The 25,504-nt window shown below is 35.6% G+C and overlaps 1 protein-coding gene and 1 long non-coding RNA gene across 3 annotated transcripts in view; one reads left to right on the top strand and one right to left on the bottom strand.

Annotated features, from left to right (window-relative positions):
* Nucleotides 1–10,700: 10,700 nt before the first annotated feature.
* Nucleotides 10,701–25,504, bottom strand: part of LOC107314349 — a 16,792-nt gene continuing 1,988 nt past the window's right edge. Inside the window, exons 1-5 of one of the 2 annotated variants that reach the window (XR_004307643.1) lie at nt 22,649–23,079; nt 22,415–22,492; nt 14,872–15,152; nt 12,917–13,055; nt 10,701–12,466 (exon numbers count right to left, since the gene is read on the bottom strand). This is a non-coding gene — a long non-coding RNA (uncharacterized LOC107314349). Of the gene's footprint in view, nt 12,467–12,916; nt 13,056–14,871; nt 15,153–22,414; nt 22,493–22,648; nt 23,080–25,504 lie in introns of those variants that run through there. The other variant, XR_001555369.2, reaches the window with a different exon arrangement.
* The window catches only part of DNAJC24 (DnaJ heat shock protein family (Hsp40) member C24), a 24,687-nt gene continuing 22,488 nt past the window's right edge, over nt 23,306–25,504 (top strand). The window contains exons 1-2 of the mRNA XM_015863494.2: nt 23,306–23,433; nt 23,611–23,750. Coding sequence (XP_015718980.1) covers nt 23,643–23,750 — 108 coding nt within the window. The 5' untranslated portion in view covers nt 23,306–23,433; nt 23,611–23,642. The remainder of the gene's footprint in view (nt 23,434–23,610; nt 23,751–25,504) is intronic.

The following is a 25,504-nucleotide window of genomic DNA, read 5'->3' as shown; positions in this document are numbered from 1 at the left end:
CGTGAATTGCATGTAAGCACATAATTTTGGCTTTAGTTCTCCTTTTCCTGCACCAAGTACAGACTAGAATTTTCCAAACAATTTTTGTCCTTCAGAGAAAATGCAAAAGCCTTTTGGGGCTGTGCAGAGAACACAGTTCTAGAAACTACTCTCAAAACTGACAACTTTAACTGGTTTATCTTTTGCCTACATCAGCTCCCCTATGTCTTTCAGGAGATGGTGGAACAAAACCCTTTTGTTGTCCATGGAGCTGCAGAAGGTCTACAGTGATTGGATAAAAATGGTGGAAGCCAAGACAGCTTCTATTAACAACAATGCTGGAGAAAACTAACTTGAAACACGCTCAAAACTATAGCCTGAGTTGCTTTTGGATACCCATTGCAAGAAGTATATGGCCTCGTAGATCACTGTTCAATAATTAATGGTCTAGATCAAAAACATCCCCATGGAAAAGAGACAAAGATTGATTAACACTTTATCAAGCTACTAACTTGTTGTGATGTTTAAAAACCACTGCTGAATCTTTTTGCTCCAGTGTACAGGAATATGTAGAAGTCTGGTCTGTGTATTTTCATTATACATATCACAATGAACGTAGAAGTGTTATTATTCAACCTTCTAGATTCACCTAAAAACAAGCAGTGTATTACCTTAAAACCTGCTGAATTACCAAAAAATACTATAGATGAAAAAAAGAAATCGCATAGAGTGTAGCTTTAAAATACTTTGTTATATGGTTACATTGTTATATGTTTTAAGAGAGAGATTTTAGCTATGGAATATATATAATTAAATGCCTAGCCTAAACAAACTTGTCGGTACTTTCAAATACATAACCCATGCCTCAGATAAACTTAGAAATAATATTCCTTGGTAATAAATCCGCAGAAAAATGTACTGTTAGAAAGCACAAAAATAGGCATAATCATAAGCAAGCCTGATTACTGGGTAAAGAAGAGTAGGTTAAAAAGCAAGGGGGCTATCAGGGAAGAATGTTCACTGAGAAAATTTTACCTTATTTTCCTTATGTAACTTGAACATAAATATAACTCCCAGTTTTGTTGAATTCCAAGGCTTTGTAATTCAAAAGAGTGTTTTTTGTTTCTTTTTTGAAGAATAATCTATAGTAAGAGGAAAACAATAAACCAGTAGTAGCAATGTAGGTAATTTGGAGATGCATTCAGACATGTTAATAAACAAAGGTTACCTTTTCAATTGATTTTGTGATGCAATAGTCTCAGAATTATCCTGCTCTATCCAGTTCTTAAACACTATCAGTCTGTCAGAATTCTTGTCAACAATTTTCTACATGCAGTTGGAAATGACAGCTTCATTTTCTTTTGTTGAAACCATTATGAAGAACCAGGTCATTCACTGTCCAAGTTACTTTCCTCACTAATGACAGATGGCCTGAAAGAAAAAAAAAAAGTAAAGTCAATATTTGGCTTCAGAATTAAAAATGAACATATCATGCCCCCCTTTCCACATTACCTTAAAAATACACACTGGCCTGTCTTGACTTAGATGCTGGTATTTTCTGAAATACTACCACCAGCTTCCTACTAACCGTGACATAAGCTGTAGCAAGCTGTCTGCAGTGATAGCCTGCATAAATCATCGTTCCTGAAGGGAACAGATGTTCAGGGTATGAAAGAGTAATACCACAATTTAGTCATAATTAAAATTCACCTTAGCATGCCTCTTTCAGTGAGCAGAGAGGAACATTTCACTTCTCACCTACAAAAATGAAATGTCTCTCATTTCTTCTGCTTCAGGAAAATTAAGCCTGACCCTCTTGTACATTACTTGAATTTCATATCTGACACTGCATCACGCAGATGACACCTTTATTTCACATCAATTGTTTGTTTCCCTCTTTTCTGAGCACTAGAAATTGACCTCTAAGTCGTGTAGTTCTCTGCACAAAATGCACTTACAATTAAATCTGTAAAGAGTACCATTGTACATTGCACTCAAAGCATAAACAGTAAGCATCTAGCAATACTGCAGCAATAAACATTTTACTGATAATAACACATTCAAAACTTAATAACTAACAGCCTTTAAAAATTATTTAATACTCTACTAAGATCACTAAAATTAATGGGAGTAGGATGATTGACTCAGTTAAAAATTTGATCCTTAGTCTTGTAATTGCAATTGATGTTAATGGAATTAGACCATGTTACATAAGTTCAAAAATGTACATCTCACACTGATTCATTACAGTTGGACGATGTAGATGCATGACAGTTCTTTTGAAAAATCATTTCTGTTCACAAATCTTCATATCACGAGGCTACTTTCTTATTAAATACAGAGCATATGTTGATTACATTACTAGATATGAATGTCTGCATCAGGTAGGATGCAGACAAACAGCACTAGTTCTTGCCTCTAATGACTAAATTAACACTGCTAGACTGAGAAATGCAGAGACTTCACTGAATGGCATTAACAACCTTGTGCGTTATCATTTATAATTACAGGTTCCAAGTGGTATGTAACTGCAGTAATGAAGAAGATGCATCTCAAAATTCACATGAACAGCAAATCTTGAATCACAAATACAATTGACCTAACCAGAAAACAACACTGTCTCAATAAATAGATGATTACAAGACCAGTTTACCTACTGGTAGAAAAACATCTCCACTAACATTCAAAAACAGATCTTAAGACCTCAATTAATATGAGAGAGTTAAAAGATGGATAGACTGTCATCCATGGATTTTACAAAGAGGTTTATTTTCAGAGAAGTTTCAGAAGGTTTAACCTTGGATGAGGGAGCCCTAACATACATTGACAAAACCTATTCTAAGTCTGTGCTGTGATTCAGTTGGATAGGATATTGATGAATTCATTTTAATGGACACATTTTATGCTGTTTCTCATATAAGGAAGTGTTACTGCTTGGCTGTGGTAACCATAAAAGAATGTTTTTCTGTTTAGGTATCAACATTAATAAGTGTAGTTTGACTTCTTCCTGAGCAGACTGATACTTGGAAAAGAACTGGCAGCTGATTGAAATTATAATGAAAGATGACAGAAGGTGAAACCTACAGCCTGCTTGGCCTTGAACGATAAGAGCAAGTAGATGCCGTAAGGCAAATTTAGGAAGATTACTGCTGCCTAAGCCAAAGAATGTGATGAAGATACATTCTGCCCACCCTTTAAGGTAATATCTAAAACACCCCTTAGGGTTGGTGGGACAATTACTCTGAAAGTCAAGCTCGTTTATACTTTACAGTATAAGCCTGCAAGGAGGCTTCAAACAACAGGAATAAACCTTCCAAGATAATAAAAGCCAAAAAATGCTAAGCACGACCATTTGTTCCTAGCTGGGGCTGAACAAGACATGAGCGAGTCTGCTACATAGACAGAGGGCAGGCACTACTAGGCAGTGAGTATGCTTCCACTGTTTCAGAGCATTGTAGACGTAATATCAGTCACTTGAGTGTCTTTGTGTCCACTTAAATTTACAGCAACAAATTACTTTTGCTACCTGAAATTACCTGAACACTAATACAGCTATACACACTTGTGCCACCATGATCCTTCCGGATTTGAGAAGTGTGGTATTTATCTCTGGGATTCACAAAACAGGAATCCACTAGCAAGACTGTACAGTGAAATATAGTGACAGTAACGCAAAGATGGTACAAAAGAGGTGGTGATAAGTATCCAAAAAGTTATTTAAAGGAAAGACTCACCCAATAGAGGCCTTCAGTCTACTGGAAAATGCTGAGGCAATCTCCACCAAGGAGCCATCTCAAACAGATCCTGCTTCATTGGTGGTCAGCCCTTAAATGAGGTCTAAAGGAGGTGGAGTCAGGCTCTCCTTCAGGGAGCACAGATCCATTACTCTCACCTGTGCTCCCACAGCTGACCCAAAACTTGCCTCAGCTGATTAATCAGAGGTTCAGGCTGTGATTACCAATTTCCCATACTCAAGACATACAAGGTCTGCTCTGAAAATGATACCTCCTATTTCATTATGTTGACCCACGACATCAGTGGCAGATGTCAGTGGTATAACAGTAGAGGTTCAGTCACCAATATTCCATTCCATTTTGTTGTTGTGCAAAACATGGCAGAAATGGGGCAGTCTGACAGAACGGCATCTGACACAGTGCAGATGAAGCAAACTGTGCACAAATACACAATAATGCCAAGCCCCATATCAGTTTAAAGACTGTGGATTACATTCCCTATCTTGGATGGACTGCCCTACCACAGCCAACGAATGGTCCAGATTTAGCACCTTTTGACTTCCATCTCTTCAGGCCAAAGAAAGACAATGGGCAACATTGTCCCAGCAACAATGACATCATATCAGCTGTGAAACACTGTATCACCTCCACTGGTACAGATCTGTATCAGTGAGGCACGCATGTCCTTCTTGAACACTGGTGAAAATGCATAGCAAATGGAGCTGACAACGTTGAAAAATAGTGTTCTGTAGTTGAGAGTTTGCTCTATCAAACAAAACTTACTCTGCAAAAAAATATTTGTTGTATTAGACATGGGACATAATTTCCCCAGTTAATACTTATTAATGCAGATTGTGAAAAATGAGCAATGCATTTTAAAGGGAGCAACACAGTAATGCAGAGATGAATCTGAACCTTTTTTTATATATAATGTAACAAATTACAGACTTCTCAGAAATATACCCATGAAACAAAAGAATATGTCCAAGTTTCCTAAAATAACAATGTCCCAGTAGTAACAACACATAATGTTGCATTCAATTACGTCTTTTCTTCAAGTTAAAGAAGCCTCTGTATTTGGGAAATACATTATGCCCAGGTCACATTCCTGGGTTTAGATAACTTTACAGTCACTCCCTTTTCTTTAAATACTTGAGAATTTTTTGTTTCTGCATGTTCAGAAGTGTCATTTATTGCCATAGGCACAATGGCTATATTTAACTAAAAATGACAGCTGTTGTCATTAGATTTTAAACTCATTAACACTAGTCTGACATATTATTTGAAGTATGTCTTAATTCTAAATTTGATTAAAATTATAAACATCCCATCTTCTCTGCCAATCAAAATATTTCACCCCCTGCTCTGAAGTTTCACATGAGCTTCTCAAGAAAAAAGGTCATTGTATTTGCATCCATTAAAAATAAAGAGGACCCCCCAGCTGGTGAAAATACTCTTACATATTTTTCCCTAAGCACAAACATAGGTTTAGCTTTATCAGTGAATGATGAAATTTTCCCAAAATGTTTTTGGGAAATAATTGAAAATACATAGATGATTAGCCATAGTAATTTCTAATATTACAAACAACTTTAACAGGGAATCAGTACTAAAATTTAAGCAACATTTCCTATCATTATGCTCAAGTAGCCCCACAGCAATGAAGATGGTTTCAAGAAATCCAAAATTTGATGTGGGTAGTTTAAGAAAACTAATATTTCTTTATGCCATTTCATATGAATTTCTCCCTTATTTACACTCAAATCTGAAATTACTTGGGGAATTATGTAAGCTTAAAAGGTGAACAGCATAAATAAGACAAATCTGTAAGAGGCTGCGTCAACAAAGATAAAAACAAACAGTCTAGGTGAAAGGTTAAGGTTCTATGGCTTTACGCCTCAGCTGATAGGTTGACACTTGGCAATGCAAACAGTTTTCTTCTATTTGTCAGGGAAAAGAGAGAGAAGGTCTCTTGAACTTCTAGATTTCTTGGATCTAGGATGATAAGACCATCTCCCTCTAGACTGGGACAGCAAACAACCAGTTTTGTTTCGGAGGATTTTATACCAAGGATCAGAGATTTAAGTATGAAATATTTCAAATGAATTCTTACTGCAGTCTGCAAGTTAGCAGGGATAGACATCTCAGTGTTTTGCATTATTTAAAGAATGCTGCATCTGAATAGTTGTGCTTAGTGCAAAGTAACTAAGACAAAGGTTCTACAGACCAAGATAGTTAGCTGATTATGCAAAAGGTATGGACAAAATTGCTTTCCAAACCCTGGCTCGTTCTATGCATAAATAATTCTCAAACTTTACCCTGGATCTGTCTTTTAAGTCATGACTAGGAAGGTCAAATCAGACTACTGACTAAACAGAGGTATACTTTTCACATTCAATTACATTAAGTGCATTTGCTGTACCTCAGTGCTTCCATATTCTTTTCATTCAATACATAATTCTAAAGCTATGTTTGGAAAATAATTGCCCAGTCTAAAAAAAATAGCATTATACATAGACACACACATTTTGTGTGTATTGCCACTTTATACATATACATACACATAAATATAGCCAACTGTGATAATATATCAGTTTACACCTTCTAGTTAAGTTGCCATCCCTCATTCCACAAAACCTGTTGTATAGTCCTAGAAATCAATCTAGTCAATCTGTCACAGTGGAAATTTTATTTACAGATCAGAAACATCATCAAGCTAAAGCACACCACAAAGATGTCTCTTATTACTTTAAGAAAATACCAACATTAATGCACAGGACAGAGAATGTATAGGAAATAAAGTTAAAGCCAGACAAGATACAATTAGTACGGTTACTGAACCATCAGTATGTCTAGACTGACATTTTGTATAAAAATCTGCTATGGAAATGATTAAGGGAACACTATATGCACCTTTACTTTTGATGTCAAAAGAAGCAGCAGAGTTTGCTAATTGCGAAATCTAAAGGAGGAAGAGATGCAGCATTTTGAAGGTGGGATCATACCATTAGATTTCTGAAAAAGGAACACTAAAAAGTTCATTGCCATTGAGAAGCTAGAAAGGAAACTTTTAGTACCACAAAGGGTCCCAAAATAGCTCTGAAGCAGATACTTACCATTTCAAATACATAATCACAATAAGACAGGGCTGTAAAAATCTGCAATAATTAGAATATAATTTTTCCATGGTAAAATACTAAAGTATGTTTTCTGTCAGAACCAAAATCTAAAATATAATCTCTGTTACACTAGCATCTCTCTTGACAATGAGGAGTTTTGTTATTCTAATTTTCAGGATATGGATTAGCTATTGTCTAACTAGAGAATCCAAGACCATTTTGATATATGATTCAAAAGGAAATTTATATAACTTCCAATAAGTGGTGTATTTTGAAATCTTCAACCTATACAATAAGACAAATAGGCTCACAATTTCAAATGAAATACATAGTTTTGCATACTCTTATGATTAATTTATAATATTTTCTTTTTTTCCAGACCAAACTCCATTATAATTCCACTTAAATAATGACCATTTACAGTAATTACAAGATAAATAAAAGGTGTTAATTTCAAGATCATAGAGGACACGTATTTGTTTCTGAAAATTAAATGTGAAAACTCCAGTTCTTACATTTTGATGACAAAAAGTGCTTGTTATAAGTATTTGTAGCAAGGATACAGTTATTTACAATGCTACTTGGAAATGAGACATTTCCAAATCAACTGGTAAAACTGTGAGCATCAACCTTTTCAGTGACATCTAATCTTTACAGAGAAGTCCTATTTTCAACATACTCACACACATACTTGTCAAATGGAACTTGTCATGGTACAGTACTAAATTCTGTAGATCACATGTTCTTTAACAGAAAAAAAAAAAATCATGTATCTTAATTTCAGTACATACACAAAATGCAGCATTAAGAACACTAAACTTGGATTACTTTTTCCACTGGCCTCTTTTTCAAAGGGTATCAATAAAAGACAAAATCATTTTCATTATGTTTGGTTTTACTTTTAAAAAAGACAATGAAAACATACATTGTACACACATAACACACAATTATAACTCTAAGGGGAAGAATATGGGCTAAGCTGCAAAAATGTGATCACTTCTGAGCTAACTGTTTCCATATCTGTTCATAGACACTAGCAATACATTACCAGAATTATTAAATCATGCTAAGTGAGGTTTAAATGTTTATAGAAGTTCCTGTTGAACAAAAACTAAAATGAAGGCACATTCATTCACTATTAAATATAGTGAATGAATATAAATTGCACTGTCTTAGCTCTTCCATTTTTTAAACATATTCAAATCATTATTTTTAAAACTGTAAAATGGTGAATTTATTTTGAGACAAGAAAATCTTGTTCATTAAAATAAAACGTACAGTTACGGTAAATATCTTCACTAGAATGACTGGACTGAATCTTGTACCGTGCTATATTTGTACCAAAAATGTGATATAAACATGCTTGCCAACACTCCTATATAAACAGAACAGGGCATGATATCTTTTAATCTAGCCACCAAACTAACATAGCAATCTGTATAACAGAACATGAATATATTTACACTCATGGTGAAAAACCCACAGAACACAAAAAACTTTTAATACAGTTATCCACAGCACAAGATGTGGAGGCAGATCATAAATAATGCCCTACACCCTAGTAATAAAATTGATTAATTAGATAAAGTGACCTATACGATCAGCAAAGTGGCCCATGCTTCAGCAATGAAGCCTTGTCACTATGACTTAAAAAAATATATATGAGCATGGGAGATCAACAAAAACGTTTTGGCCAACATGCTGCCTTTAGAAAATGATTCAGTTTAAGATCAGCACAGCTAAATTAGGTGTTCTTTTCAATGAGACTACCTACAGGTGAGCTGTATGTCTAGTCAATTTAGTGATATAAAAATGCAAATGCTTAATTTCACTTCTCTGAAGGCTCCTTCAGAAATCACTCTCAGCAGTACAGCAAATTAGAACTGAGTATAACTTGGTTTTGAACTGCAGTCCAACTACAAAACTAATGGGTCATTCCAAGCTCCTTGATCTCCAATTTAGTAGTTCTCAAGCATATTCAAGGTTAATGGCTAACACAGAAACTTAAAAAAAAATACAGTATGGAAACTTACATGTGCCCAAAGTTTCTGTAATAGTGAATAAAATGCACAAACATTTTATTGAAGATTAATAGTTAAATGATTTTTCTCTTATACAAGGTTGCTACTGTAACTAGAATTAAACTAAATAGAAAGATCTAATTATCACCTTAGGTTCATAACTAATGAAGAAAAAGTTGAAGCCATATATTGGATACCTGAAATTCAATTGCAAAGATGCAACGGGGTTACAATAAAAGCTGACAAAAGAAAAGTATTGAGAAAAATAAACATATTGTTTCTTTAAGTTCAGCAACTGTTATACATACAAATACCTTCAAACAAACATGTGAATTTGCTCTCCAATATATTTCCAGTGAACCATCATTACATACAAACACAGATGTTCACCATATGTAAATTACATGGAATAATAACATACCACAGAGCATTAACTCTTTGGCACAGTTCTGCAACATAAAAGTTCTACAATAGTCTGTCCAAAATATGTTTTAAATGCTTGAGACTTGGTTCTGTTTTGTTAGCTAATTGGAATGACACCTTAACTGATAATGTCACTTGTACTTATTATTAACATTTTAATAAATCAACAGAACTGGTAGTTTTCAATTTTTATCTCAGACGATAAAACAAACTAGTCAACTATCTCTGTATTCTTATCCATCTTACCCAAATCTCAATTAAATTTTAATATGTAAGAAGGGTGAGGAGGTGAATAAATCCAAATCAACTGAAGAAAGCCATAACTGGGAATTCTAATTATGCCAGGTATTTATACCTCTTGAATCAATGAAAATATGTGCAAGATGCCTTTGACACACTTCATGTCTGGCTGAATATTTAAAATACAGGTTTCAATGAAGATGCTGACTTAGCAAACATTTATGTGAAAATGTACACATAAAAGGTCTAATTTTCACATGATCACTTTCCAGGGTTGCAAAAGGGATTCGCTGGTGAAGTTTGAACTTGTTGTCTATGTATTAAGAGTTTTAACGCAGCAATCAGTATGTTCACACCAACAAGTTATAATAATACCTTGTTCTATTTCTTGTCTTGGGCTAGAAAAAAAAACACAATGTTATTAAATACACACTGTCTGCCTCGCTACATATATACATCTCTGAAATCCATCTACAATATACTGTAGCTAATTTAAAATATAGTTTTGACTCATACTCTCAAACTATGTATAAATAACAAAAAATACAAGCCAGAAAGAGTACCGTGGGATGTTATTTAGAGAAGTAATACTTTTAACATCAGTTCTGATTTCTGAGCACATGGAATTATACATTAGTGCCATTTTCCAGTTCTATTAAAGTTGTAAACGGGAGTAAAAAAAGGCCTATTTCTGATATTGATGCTTTTTCTACTAACAGCAGTGACTTTTTCCTGTTATACTTACCCTTTTAATGGACACACAATATGTTACTTCGTGCCCAAGCTCACCTACTCTTTCTTTTCTCAAAAGACAAGGCACATCTGCCACCTGCTCTAGTCTGTGTCCCAGCAACAACTGTCGAGCAGCAAAAAGATTGATTATCAGTCAAAAACCATTCAACAACACCAGATTTTGGTAGGTTAAGCTTGCTGATCCAGCAAGAGATGGTGTGAAATTTTCAGTAACATGTGCCAACATTTTGGTGCTAAAAGAACAGCAGTGCATGTTACAGTGAAACACAGCCAAAGACAGCAGACAAAGCACAGAACTTTTTGTTTTGAACTTGGCTTGAAAGAGGAAAATGAAATAAAGAAAATAAAGAATGAATTTGAAAACCTATCTTAATGTTCAGCTACATGCTAGACAGCAAAGATTTTGTAACAAATTGTAGCAACTCATACAATATTACTGAAATATTATTACTTTAATGATACTCAGAGTGCAAATATCAGCTCTATCATACATTTTTCAAGAATAAATAAAAATATCTACGTCTGAATATATAGCCCATTCATTGTAGTCACTCTAGAAAACAAATCCTCTGTACCAGAATAATTTTCATGTTACCAAAAGAATTTACTCTATATAAAATTGACAATTTAAGACACAGGCTTACTAACGTAAGTTTCATCCCTGAATACTTACATTACCCTTCAATTACAGCACGTAGATCATAAAGGTGCTACTAATTAATATGAGATTTTTATTTATATACAAAGAACTATACAGCAGTCATTTTCTTAGGCAAACAGTCAGCTATGGGTACTACATAGATATCTTCCTGAAATGTCATCTGCATTAAATAATACCAATCTGCAAAGAACTTATAGAAATATCATCTCAGTATTTGCAAATACAGAATGGAAGATTTAACACCCATGATAACACAAGATAATTAAAGGTGCTATAGAAAAATGAAACAAAATACTTGTGTCTAAAGAAAATACATGAGAAAATAAAGATGCCCCAGAACGTGAAGATTATGTATAAAGAACATGTATATAAAATATATACTCACTAGTTGAATTATTCCTCTTTTGATTTTCTCCTTTACTATCCCTAACATGTTTAAAAACATCTCTCTGCCTTTACTCTTACAAGATTATACAAATTGAACCCTTTCATTAACTTCAGACAATTTTTCTTGCATTTCTCACTGCAACTAGACCTATACATACTCTACACTAATAAACATTTTGCTTCTAGTAATACATTAACTTCTATTAATTAATGATTCTTTAACACAAATGCGAGCTGAATTAATCATTTAATATAATGCCCAGTTGATATCTTCAATCTGATTCCAAACTCTACTTAATTCTATTAAGCATTGCCCCAAATTTGTTGCAGAACTCTCAGAATGGATGTCACAATATTAAAACATGACAAAGATTTATTCATGTTTAAAATGTAAATGATTCAGAAACAGTTTTTCCCTTATTAAAAACAAACAAAAAAAACCAACAAAATTAGCAGACTTATAGGGGAATGAAGAGAAAAGAATATTGTTAATAATGGCCTTACTGAAAAGTATAAAATTAATACAGTGTGATAGAGCAGATATTCCATACTGCTGGAATAAATGTTCAAAAAATTATAAACAACATTAATGAATCTAATCTTACATTCTGGATTATTTTTACTAGTGGAATAAGCTTAATTAATTTTGTCTGTTTGATGTCACTGAAACTAAACAGTAAATTCAATAATCTCTTTACATTTTCACCATTTAACCTCCTGCAGGCTCCCTAATGTCTATTCAGATCTATATTAAATTAAGTACCAATGCTAATGAAGGGCAATAAACGTGGCTGTCAGTAGATTTTTCTTTCATTAAGCACATTATCCTCTTACTGAGCTGTAAATGAGTAAACATTAGTTTTGTTAAACCATGCAAAAAGACAGAATGAAAATAATTTTTAATTGCAACCCTTAAGCCATTTGCTGGGGATTCTTCATTTTGTTTTTGTTTGGGTTGTTCATTTTCTTTTATTTCTTTATTTTTTCCTCCTTTTTTAAAAATGGGTCTAAAAAGGCCTCTTCAGTTGAAATGTAAACGTCAGCATCATGGGGTATGTCTTTAGGTTCTAGTGCCTCAGTGCTGTCTGCCAAGAACTCTCATTGTGCAGCCATGTTCAGAACAAGCTTTTCAGTGCAGTCCTCCAGCAGCTAAATGGATACAAGAGGTAAGGAATACTGATTACAAATATACTTTATGATCCTTTTTAGTCAGAAAAAAAAAATAAACTGGAAATCAGAAATCCATTCTCAACAAATTTGCCAATCTGCAGCTGCGCATTTAGTCATTTAGTATGTTAGTGATTATTGCTAGAAAACAAGATAACAAGATGAGGAAAATATATATCCATAAAATGATTGTTTTAAAAGCATTGAGCTCTCATCTTTTACTAACAAGTAATAATATTGTATATTATTCCTGTCTGTATTTCCATAGCTTGTTTGACTTACTGTTTATAAGAAATGGTAACAAGACACCTTTTAGGAACAGTGTACAAAGTAAGAAGAATTTCATGTAATTATAAAGGAAAACAACAGATTTGCAGTGGGATTTGAAGCAAAAGCTATAAATAAAGTTAATGCATGTAAAATAACTCTTACTACATGCAACTGGATTAGGACAGCGAAACTTTAGCAAAGATCTTCCTTTTGCCATTCTTGTAAGCTGTGACTTTGATTGCATTTGGCTGCTGCTTAATAACTTCAGATACCTCAAATGCCTTCTGGACATGCCAGAGTTCTGAAACAGAGGAACAGAGAGCACTTCTAATTCTGCTGGAAAAAAATCCTGTTTCAGATTTAAAAAGAAGAATCTAAGATAGTTACCTTTTTAAATAATATACAATTTTTAAGAATGCTTATAATTGTGCAAAAAGGCAATCGGGATCTATAGACATTAACATTCTTCAGAATGTAAGAATTTAGTTCCTAGCATGTGAGCTAAAAAAGAGACAACAAATAAATCGGGTTGTGTTAAGCTAAATAGATTTGGTCTGTCCCAAGACGAGTTTACTCTGAACTTCCAAGAATACTCAAAACACTGTTCTATTGCTTTATGATAAAGTTCTCCTATGAAATATTTATCAGTGCTTCTTAAAACCAATCAGCACAAATGAAAACTGAAAAATTCCAGTTGGTTCTGAGAAAACCTTGAATTACAAAATGCTCTCGGTGAACACTGTAGATTATTGGTTCTAGTTTAAAAAGTAAGCACCAACAACAGCATCTCTTACACAAAATTTCAATCAAATTGACAGCAATTATGCCTGTGCTGTGACTGCAAAGAGGGGATTATTGTTAGTTGTTTCTGTTTCCTCAATAGCACAATATGTTTATTACATATAGCAGAATAAAGTTAAATAAACTAACAGTTAATTAAAACAAACAAACAAGAAAACCCTATAACACTATTTTTAAACACTTATATCAAAGGTAACTTCTGTTTAACACTACAGCAATGCTAGTTTGAGATGAAAAATAAAGGGGGGTGAGGGGGAGTCATAATGAAATCTCATACTTCAGAACAAACATTTGTGACATACGGTCTCCGTCCTAGTCTGCAACAGGAGGTTCCCATGCAAAACTCAGAATTGGTTAGAGGCCTAGGATTTTAATTTCTCTCCCACGAAAATCCTTGGCAGTACTCCATTTCAGTGTGTGCTGAAGTGGTACTTCACTTAAAACATACTGCTATGTAGGCAATTTTTCACAGTTTATAATTACTACATTTCTTAAATGACAAAACGGCCACATAAAAATCCAAACCTTTTTTGTATTATTTTTGCATTTCTAAAGTAATTCAAGCCATCAAATTAGAGTAGCTACTTCTGTGTTGAGTGCTCAACCATATTAATAGGAAACCCAGAACCTACTCCCTTTAAAAAAGTTAATACAAATTGCCTTTTTGAGTTTTAGACTTTCATACACATGGGGACAGATATATTAAAATATGTATCTTATCATACAACATTAGCAATGACATATAACTCAGTGGTTTTGGATTCAGCATTACAAGAAAACACTTAAAAACAAATTTAAGGCCATTTGTACTCTGAGGTCACGTCAGCACACAATTAAAGGGCTAACTATAACCTTCTAGATTAGCCTAAGTTAATGCCTGTTGTCCAGCTCAAAATGGAACACACTGAGAAAAAGCTTTTCACTTTAGTTATCTCTGTGGTACATTCCAAAATTCAATTGTTTTATTGGCAGTTTCCAGATGGGATCCACTCATTCTTGGATTCATTATGGAGAACTACATTCTCCTTTAAGGAAAATCAACCTGGTAAATATTAACCACCTATTACTATGCATGCTAAAAATTTTCAAGGCTAACTGGGATGCCTGTTTTATTGTCATTTTATTCTTCTTTAGGAAATATTTGATAAAAATCAATACATTTTTTTTAAAAGATGTATTCTAAGAACCTGTTAAGTCAAGAAACCTTAATAAAAGTTATCAAGGTCTGCTTAAGAATATCAACTGAATCATCATTACAAGGTGACCGAACTGCATCAAACATTAGATTAAAAGCAACAGAAAAAAGCTTTGATTACCTTAGTTGACCTGTGGGAACACTTTGAGGTCTGTCTCCCTTGGATGATACTACGAGACAGAAAATTGTCTGTACAGCTTCATTTGTAGCTGCCTGTATATCTGATAGACCATCACAGCTCTGAACTGATTTTGTTTGATGTTTAGAACAATCCTGAAGTTTTGACCTTCTTGATACAATTGCTCACTGCAGACATGTTACAGGCAAATAGAAGTTGTCTAGAGCTTTGGTTCCCTTCAGAATTTTCAAGAGTTGTTTTTTGCAGGAGATCAGAAACATTTTCTAAAAGATAAATACAGTTAAAATTTTATTTTTGTGCTCTGTTTTTTCACTGGTTTACATCATCAATGACTGATTACCAGGAGTTCCAAAAACTTAATCACTGAAAAGCACACAACAACTTAATTAAAGTTGGAAAAACATTATAAAAAAGTGTTAAGAGTTTCACCCCGATTCTTGCTTCTGCAAATCAAAATCATTTCACTTACTTGAGATTTCAGCTCTACTCAAGTAGAGTATCTCTCTATCTCAAGTAATCTCTCTACTTGCATAAGCCAGAACTGTAATGGAAGTGGTATTCAGTGCTCTAAGACAGGATGATGGTGAAGTTCAGAAGGTATTTCAGCAATACTACACTGCACTAGCACTAAGTCTGTACAAGCCTTCCTTCACATAAAATGAAAACAAAACTATATCATAGAAATACATAATTTTTAAAAAGCATTTAAAATAATAAGAAAAAAAACCCTCAAACTTTCAATTTGAGACTACTATCAGTGGCAAAAAAAAAAATAAAAATAATTATTATAGACTACAGTTCAAAGACCTGGATGGGATACGATATGAAGATCATACAGTCTCACTTTATCCTATCTTTAGAAGATCCAAATCACTGCCAGTGTAACTGTGCCAACAGCAATATCAAAGATAAAGACAAAAAGGAATAGGATGAGATCAAGACCTCCATCTCCTTTCATATTCAAGTAATTCTTAACTGTCAGAATATTCTCTTTTTAAGTCACTTAAATGATGTCACAAGAAGCATGAACTTCCAAATTTAACTGCATGCATTGCACAGGGATGCTCATACTGAATATATATATATATATATACACACACACACACTATGATCAATAGAATACTAAAGATTTGAGTTCAATCAAAAAATTATCTGAATAACAAGACTGAACACATTATGCTATGTTTCAAATTCTGACTAGTGACAGCAAGAAGGGCTTTTTTTGTAGAATCCATTTCTCTTAGAAGACTGTTTTGTTACACATTTAAACAGCAAAACACCAAAGGAAGATTTGTTTGTAGAATGAAATGTATTAATTGTCATTATTTTATTCAGTAAATAAATTCAGAACATCCTTCTTTAATGGATAAACCTTAACTATTGCATCAGCTGCACTGACAATAGTAACATTACAGTTGGTATTAACTAGAGATTATGTTATTTCTATGTGCCAAATAAACATTTACATAATCGGTCTCACGTAGCCAAGGGCTATGACTTTAACAATATGCAAAGCTCCTTTTGTAACTGAGAGTAAATAAAAAGAAAATACCTACAGGATTGCTGTAGATATTTCTAGTTTCTCAGTCCTTGTTCAGCCTCTTCTTAAAATTTACTACCATCATAACTATCATTTAAGCACACAGTGTATGTGAATCTTAGGGTAACCAAGAATAACTTCAACATCTTAACTGAGATGATTTCAAAGAGAACACAGAAACATGCAATTATCAAGAGTAATTTCATTCTTGTAGTGCTGAACTGCTTTATACCTTAAAAAAACCCAAATTTAGACTTAACACTGGCACCCATCCTTCCGGAGATTAAACATAATAAAACAAAGGACTTAATACGTGGAAATCTCATTAAAAACTTGTTATGAAATTTTGCTTCATAGTCAGGAAAGATGGCTTGGCACTCCTTAATTAAGCAAAATTCCTAATTAACCAAAGTGAATTTAGATAAAGTGGAGAACCTTATTTTTGTGACACAAGAAAAAAATTCCCACATAGAGATACAAGGAGAAAAGGTTAACAGAAATTTAAGTGGAATAAATGGAAAAAAACTAAAAAACAATCAAACAAACAAACAAACAAACATGCTAAAAAAATCTAACAACTTTTTGTCCCATTTACAAGCAATAAAGCTACTGTTTATTCATGGACAAACCAACAAAGACATTTTGTAATGACTGCAACACAAACTCTTACTCTCAGTTAGACTCCACAAGCTGATTCATTTTATTTTTTTTTAAACCATAAGAGATCCAATTTTTTATTCTACTTCTCTAGTGGAATTTTACAATTATTATTACCAAGCTAAAGCTCATTTCTTCTTATTTCTTCTTTAAATTGAAAACAATATAGATTTTCTAAGAAATTGATTTGCTCAAGGCTAACAGTTTTTTCCATAACTGAAAAATATACTTAAACAGACACTGGTTCAGTAACAGCTACACAGGTCAAAGTTATCACACAGTTTTGAATGTAAATTCAACAGCAGGATAATGACAGTTGCCAAGGATCTGTACTCACTGTTGCTTAGTACTGGTGTTGCCTGTCAAATTATGCCTCATACAGAAGCCATGGCATTTTTTATGGATAGCAATTACTTACAATATACAATGAAGTACATCAGATGTAACAACCATCCTTTAGACATTCACTGGACACCTCTTTGTTATACCTATCTAATCATTCATTTTAATCTAACTTATTTATTTATAATGCTCATTGGACAAGTACATTTTATTGTTCTTCATAATTTTTCAGTAGTAGTTCAAAAGATTTATAATTGCATTTAAATTTACATGTTTAAATTTATATTATTCTTTTTATTTCAGTAATTGCAGCAGATCTTGTGTGATTTCTCAAGAAAAGTGCTCCCTACACAGCAAAAGCATTCTATTTATGTACTAAAGATATTAAAAATAAAAGCAATATTAGTTCTTAATAATAATGGTGTAGTTAAGGAAATCTTACATTTATTCATTATTTACAAGCATTTCTCTCCAGACACATTTTGTTTCTATTTGCACTTGCATTATTGTTGGATTATGTGCATGCATGCTCCAGATAACCATATTAATATAGCATTAAATTGACAGATGAGAATGGGATGTTTCAAGTACTACATTCCTGAAACACTGTCTGGTGCAGGCCTGTATAAAAACTGTCATAAAAATGGTGAAAAGCCTAAAAAGGATTTTCTTATACCTGGTTTTATAAATATAATTACTCATGAAAATGGCTTTAGAATCACACACCTAATTAGTGATAGCGTTATGTACAAGGGTTGCTCTGAAACTAATGCCTCATATTGTACTACAATGGTCTAACAAGTCAGAGGCAGATGCTAGTGGCACGGCAGTAGAGCTTGAACCTTCCACTGATATTCTGTTACATGCTGCTGCCATGCAAACATGGCAGTAAAGGGGCAGTCTGACAAAGCAACACCTGATATGCAAGTGCATAGTAAGCAAAGGTGTGCCACTTAATTCCTCCATGTGGAAGAAACGGCACCCACTGACATTAATCATCAATTGCTGAACATGTAGGGAGACCAAACTGTAGATGAGAGCACAGTGAGGTGGTGGATGGTGCGTTTCTGCAGAGGTGACAGTGAAATGAAAGACAAGCCAGGCTCCAAACAGACTGACACAGTTGTCAAATCAAAAAATGAAGAGCATCTTGATCAGCTCATCCACACAAATTGGCTAATGGTTGTAAATATGCTGAAAAACAGTGTTTTGTAGCTGAGAATTTGATCTATCAAACAGTGTTACTGTGCTTTTTGTATCTGTTGTCATTTCCATGGAAATAAATAGGAGACATTACTTTCTGAGTGACCTATGTACATAATCTATATCACTTTGGGAAGGACTTACATCAAGAAATAATGCTGTAAACCTTACATCTGGCTAATTAGCGTAATGTGAATTGTTCTCAACTCATGCAAGATCTGGAAATACAAAGTGATGATTGTTTTCCTTTTATTAGGAAAGCCAAATCTTCTCCTTTTGCACAATACCATTTCCAATTGCAGTTTACTAGAAAACTATTTCTTCTCAAAAAGTACATCCTGAGTAGTAGCAGAGTAAGTGCACGCTGTATATCAAACTCGTATCCCACTAAATTGTTGGGAATCTTGCCAAAGGCTTGAATGAAAATTTTATCCCACATCTCTGAATTGGTGAGTACAAAGAAGCTGCTGCTTCTCTCTCTTTCACCTCCCCCACCAAAACCCTGAAACCCTGCCGTTCCAGACCATGAAAAACATGAAAGATTTTTCTTCAGTAATCCCACAAGAAGAAAACTACATTGCTTAGTTAATAACCTAAGACAGGAAAAAAATGCTGAAGTAATGCTTTTTGGATAACACAAGATAATGACACACTCAATATCTAATCTCGCTTAGACATAAAAACTAGACAGCAGCCAATATTCTTAGTGTCTGCCACACCCCAAACACCAAAGAAATGGGACTTTTTCATACCCAGTGCAAGCAAAACATACTCTAGGTCTGAGGAATTAAGTTTCTGTGCTAAGGAAAATAAATTACAATGAAAAATTAGAGTGTATGTTTCCTTGACCAAAGTGAGAGTTCCCTGAAAATTGAGTTGTCGTAGCACAGTCTTGCTAGCAAGGAGGATCATAAGGGAAATTAAAAGCTGTAAAAGATCAAAAGTTAGGCATCACTTATACTTGCAGACCTTCAAGTGGCTACCATCTGCTCCTGCACTTCTCTAGGAAGCAGAGAAAAAAGGGTAACAGCACCTCGAGAATCTTAAATGACTGCATGGAGCCTAATCGCATCCCCCTTCCAGGGCTTTGCCTGGGCTTAGGGCCAGCTTCATGACTGGCACAGCTGAACTGCTCCTCCTTTCTCAGTGACCCTGGGGAGCCGCCAGACAACTCTGCAGGGTGTCCCCAGCCCAGGCCTCCATCTCTTTCTGCGGGAGCTGCCTTTAAGCTGAAGCTCTTACATACAGCTTGGCCGGAGCTGCAGACCCACCTGCACAGCAGCCGTGCCAGGCAGGGGACCTCAGCCCACAGGATCACTTCTGGCCAGGCCTGGAAATGATTGGCAGGCTGTGCCGAACCCTTTCACCAGACCTGAGGCTCACCCTGACTGACAACCCACGTTGCTGACTCTTTCTCAGCCCTGTCTTCTCACCCCAAGCCTGATGACAAACAGGACAGGGTGCTCACTGACCCAGCTGCTTGACTTGGCTGCGCCTGCTATCATGCTTGTCCCTGACTCTCCATCCCACAGCCAACCTTGCCATGCCCTGACCACAGCCTTCACACAACAGGATTTCTTCCCACCAGCAAAGAGGTGCACTATCCTTAATATCTGCAAATGGATCCAGAATGGAAGATTCACAAACACTGAAAAAACTACAATCTTAAAGGAAGAGAAAAAACTAAAAATCTGTAGGATTTTGAGAAATTTCCCTTTTATTTGACTGAAACTGAGAGTATATTGTACTGAGAATGTATAAAAATACCTTACATGTTTTCCACATGCCTCCATCTTTAGACTGAGAATGATGCTAGGAAAATATTTACTTCATTATATTTTTACAAATTACCACATGGTGGCAAATTAAACATCTTACTTTGACAAATGACACGAGTGAAAAGTTGCAATGGCTTTACTCGCACATCTTTTGCCAATATAGGTTGTGCATCCATGTGGCGCATGCCAGATGGTGTTTTTCCTAAGCACTTACTAGATTTTTGTTGTTTGCTGTTTCCTGTTTAGAAGTGCAATAGATTGTGATCTTCTTTACCTTCTTGTGCTTAGAGATGCCTTCCACGTGGGTTTGCTCAATAACCTTTGCAGGCAGTGAGACAGACTATTTCCTTGGTCCTCCCTCTTGTGTTGTTTGTTTGTTTTTAAAGACAGATGTAACAATTACCTTGTTTAAATATCAGGGATCTCCCCTAATCATCACACAGAGCATTGGCCAGCTCCCTCTGCTTCCTCTGATGTATTCCACCCAATCCCCAGAGGTATCCCATTCAATCACAGTACATGTGTTTCCCATGTCTATCTCCAAAAAAGCAGGCCAAAAATTGTACTTGAAAAGGCTTCTTTAAACTATTCTTAGTGACTGAATGATTAATATAAGCAACTCTGCTGAAATTAATGTAAATGTGTATGTAGAAAGGTAGTCTCCACTATACTGAGCTTTCCAATGCAATCATTTAATACCTATAACTAATTTATCATAGAATACTTTGACTGGATTTCTCACACAACAACTACAAATGGTTTCTAATGTTTTTAGGAATAAATTCTAGCCTTACATATGTAAATATGTAAAAATGGCATTATGCCACTGATTTCCCCAACAACGCTACACTTAGCAGCAATCAAATGATGCTTGATATCTTCTCTCTAATTCCCTCTGCATTGGATGCCATCCTCAAAGAACTTCATATAGGTTTAAATAATATTTCCTTTTGTAATAAACTAATGCATGATAGTATTTTTGTCCCAACACCAAATTATAATAGTTAGGCAAATGATAAACTAAGGCTGCTTTAACTGATCTGCTGTCCCCTTCTTTCTGTCCACTGAAAGCAGCTACAAACCATCTTAGACAAACGGAACCCTTTGACTAGTTATGCAAAATTTGCTGTTCTGTTGCCCTCCTGCTTCCAGTGGCAACTAGCCATTAGAACAGCATGACAGGACCTTCAAACTACATCCAGATGAAACTGAAAAGACAACATACATCTGAGCTTAAGCTACAACTAAAACCTCCATGTAATACAGAAACACATAAGCAAATGGCACTTGACGTACAGCAACTGTGTCCTTCACTGTACCACTAAAAGCCCCCATAACTGGAACGCAGTTTAGTCTGTAAAAAGAAACTGCATAATGGAAAAATGCTCATTGAAAGTATCATTAACTGTAAAGTGTACCTCTAAAGAAAGTAATCACAAAGCCCATTAGCACTCTGTCCTTCAACAAATAAGTGGAAACATTTGCAATTATCAGGAAAAAAATGCAACTATAATAAAACATATAAAAACTAAATATTTAATTTGATAACTACATTTCCCAGAAACTATTGTTAACATAAGCTGTTGATTTGACATGCTTGCAAAGGTTACAGACACCACAGTTGCTGCTCTATTGCCTTTGGATGTATTTAGCTAGTAACCAACGTGGCATTAAACTATCTTGCTATTGGTAAGGATCTTTAAACTTTTGTTTTAACTATAATTGAAAACAAGATCAAGTTATATCAACAAAAGAAGCCTTATTCAGTCTGTTTGTTATATGAATTTAAAGCCATACAAGCACTGCTCATTACTGGCAGAGTCTGGGGTCCCTAGACAAAAATCACAGCACAAACAGGTGGCAAATGCAAATGAACATATACCAAGTGAGTGATAAAAGATGAAAATAGCAGGTTCTTGGTTCAGCCAAGTATCCACTTTTATAACCATTTTAAACCTGAAACATTAAGTAAGAGGGTGCAGGAGTAAATACTGTGCTGACCTACCTTAGCAAAGAAGGAAAACGAACAGGTATCCTTATCTTTCCCTCAGTTAATGACTGATTTAGATTGATTGACACCACACTGTAAAGTCATAAAGTAAAACCTAAGTTATAAAAATCTTTCAAAATACCAATTTTGTCTGAGTTTTCATCCACTGAGTTCACTTCACTCACAGCACAGTAGACAAGGTAATAATTTATGATAATTATATGAAAATACACAATTAATATTCATCACCTCTCATTTCTCATCACTTTAGATGATCAGTAATGCAGAGGAAAAACGCTGTCAGATTTCTAATTGCTTTGTAATGGGCCTGAAATAGGGAAATCGTTCAAGACAAACAATCTGTCACTTGTCTGTTACCTTAACTATCTATCACTTAAAAAACCCTCATTAAATACACTGCTAATGAACGACAAAAGACTGTACATCTGGGCACAGAGTACCTTTCTAAACAATATTGTAAGTTGCTTAAATAATTCCCAAGACGTTTTCAATCATTTTTTTTTGCAGAAATATAATAGAAAACATATATTTCCAATACACATTCCATCTCATTTGCTCACATCATTATGACATTTCGTCTATCATATCCCTATCTCCAGGGAGACAAAACTTAGTTTTTCCTCTCTACTATTGACAAATCTGACCCAACACGCCCCATAAGAGCGGCCAGACAGACACACAAACCCAGAACAGGGGATGGAACAGCCGCTCCCGAACGCCCCGAACCGGGGCCGGGCGCTGGGGGGCGGCTGGAGCCGCTGCTTATACGGAGCACACGCCGCCGCATCAGCAGCGCCGTGATCGCTATGGAGACGGCGTCTGATCCGACAGACACGCCGCTTCCTGCCGGTGTTTCGCCACTGAGGCCCGGGTGGAAACACTCGAGGCCCCGCCTGGAACTCGTTTTTCTGCCTATCGCCGCGTTAAAGCTGCGGGTGGAGGTTAGGTTTCCCACCGGACGAGTGATGGAGGTGCCCGGCAGGCTGCGCGGTGCGGCCGGCGGTGCGGGGCAGGTAGGTGGATCTGAGATTAATCGGCTGTATACGTTGCTCAAAATGCAGATAGCTGCGAAATAGCAGCTAAAATGCAGGGTCGTCCCTATAGCCTGCATTACCTGCTGCCTGTATTTCCTCCCTCCTTGCTTTTCTTCCCTTTTCAAATCGCACTTAGAATTTTCCTTTTCCTCACAGCACTGAGCAGATCACTTCATAGCCAGACAGAGATGGCCTTGGAGCAGATAACAGGAAAGGACTGGTACCAAATCCTGGGTGCACAACCATCCGACAGCCCGGCAGAACTGAAGAGGAAGTACCAAAGACTGGCTTTGTTAGTAAGTACCCATCTTAGAAACTAATAGAAACTTATTGATACCATATGTCAGGTCCTGCACTTTGGTTATAAGCTTATGCAGTGCTACAGGCTTGGGGCAGAGCAACTAGAAAGCTCTTTGAAGATTTGGGGTTGTTGGTAGATGCTCAGATCAAGACAGCAGTATGCCCAGGTGGCCAAGAAGACCAATGGCATCCTAGGTGACATCAGAAATAGCATTGCCAGCCAGAGCAGGGAAGTGATTGTCCCTATGTACTCAGCCCTAGTGCAGCTGCTTCTCAATTACAGCATTCAGTATTGGTCCTCTCACTACAAAGATATTTTAGGTCTTAATTGAAGGCTTCTGGTGCACTTTTGTAGAGTCATACTGCTTTAATATTCATGTTTCCCATCCTCATGGTTTTCATACGTAGCAATCTCAGAGCTCTATGAGATTATTTCAGGTTAACTTGGTTCCTCTGTTTTAATCCCTCACATAATTCAGGCTTTTTAAATCAAGAGGTTATTTAGCTCACCTCTAAGAGCACAATAAGGCATATGTCTTTGATACCACTTGGTTAAAATGGCCAACATGAAGAAGTCCCAGGATAATTAAATTCCTAAACATAATGAAAAGTGGCAATCCAGAGAAGAAAGGTGGGCAGAACTCAGTTCTTATGTATTCTTTTAGGTAGATGACTCTGTAAACCAGACTATTGGCAGAGCTATAGAGAGCATATGCACATCTACTCTTGCCATTCTAGAAGGTAAAAAACTGTTTTCACTTACAGGTTTTCCTTTAGAATCTGTGCATTTCTGGTCTATATGGTCAATGCTCTCTGAAAAGGGAGTGAGAAATGTTAGAAAACATGAGGTTTTTTTCTTCTTTTTTATGCTGTTTAACTTTAGAGTTTTTTTCCCCACTCTGAGTGATGGATTTGCTTTTCTGACTAAAGAGCCATGCTGATGTTGCCTTGTAGGTGTTTTCTCCAAGGCAGATCTGCTGCTTGTCGGTTGTTGTTAGTGTATGCCTGTCACTATTAGTCTTTCTCTTCTAGTAGAGCTGCTTACAGACCTTTCGTGTTCTATATTTTTCTTATATCCTGTGTTTTTCTTATTTTTCTACATGCATTTACTGATGGAACATCTAGTAAGATCAATAGTCTATAAAGGCATAGTGATAATAAATGAATTACTTTTATGCATCCTGTAAGCCACTGGTTATAGGAGCGACAGAAGTGTACAATACATAGTGCATAGTTCTATTGTGAAAGTCATTGTTGCAGGTAGCATTGATCCAAGGTGCTTAAGAACTACTAACCTAGGAAGACCTACAGTAGGTAGTGATCTCCATCAAGACACCCTCACCTCCATTGCTAAGCCTTAAATGAGGTCTGGGAAGAGGTGGATCCTGGCTCCAGCCCTTCTAGTTACTCAGCTGCACTGTTTGCACCTGACCTGCCCTGGGTTGGCCCTGCCTTCCCACCAGGTGCTCAATTACTACTTCAAGCCATGACTGAGCACTTCCACTACAACCTCTCATCTTACCTGCTGCATCTTGTTCACATGAAGTAATTCCCGTGCTCCTCAAATAAAACTTAAACTTAAGACATCTTAGTGGTTGTACATCTCTAAGCACAATATGTTCATTTATGATTTTCTGAAGCTGCTACTGTTGGCAGTAGTAGTATTGCTGGAGGCAGAGGATGAGACTATGTGCAGTTGCTTCAGGCGTTTTTATATATGGTGGTAGTGAATTAGCAGAGCATCTTCAAC

This window comes from Coturnix japonica, chromosome 5 (genome assembly GCF_001577835.2).
Source record: "Coturnix japonica isolate 7356 chromosome 5, Coturnix japonica 2.1, whole genome shotgun sequence".
NCBI lineage: Eukaryota > Metazoa > Chordata > Aves > Galliformes > Phasianidae > Coturnix > Coturnix japonica.
The sequence above is the reverse complement of the archived record's forward strand: the minus strand, read 5'-3'. Positions and strand labels throughout refer to the sequence as shown.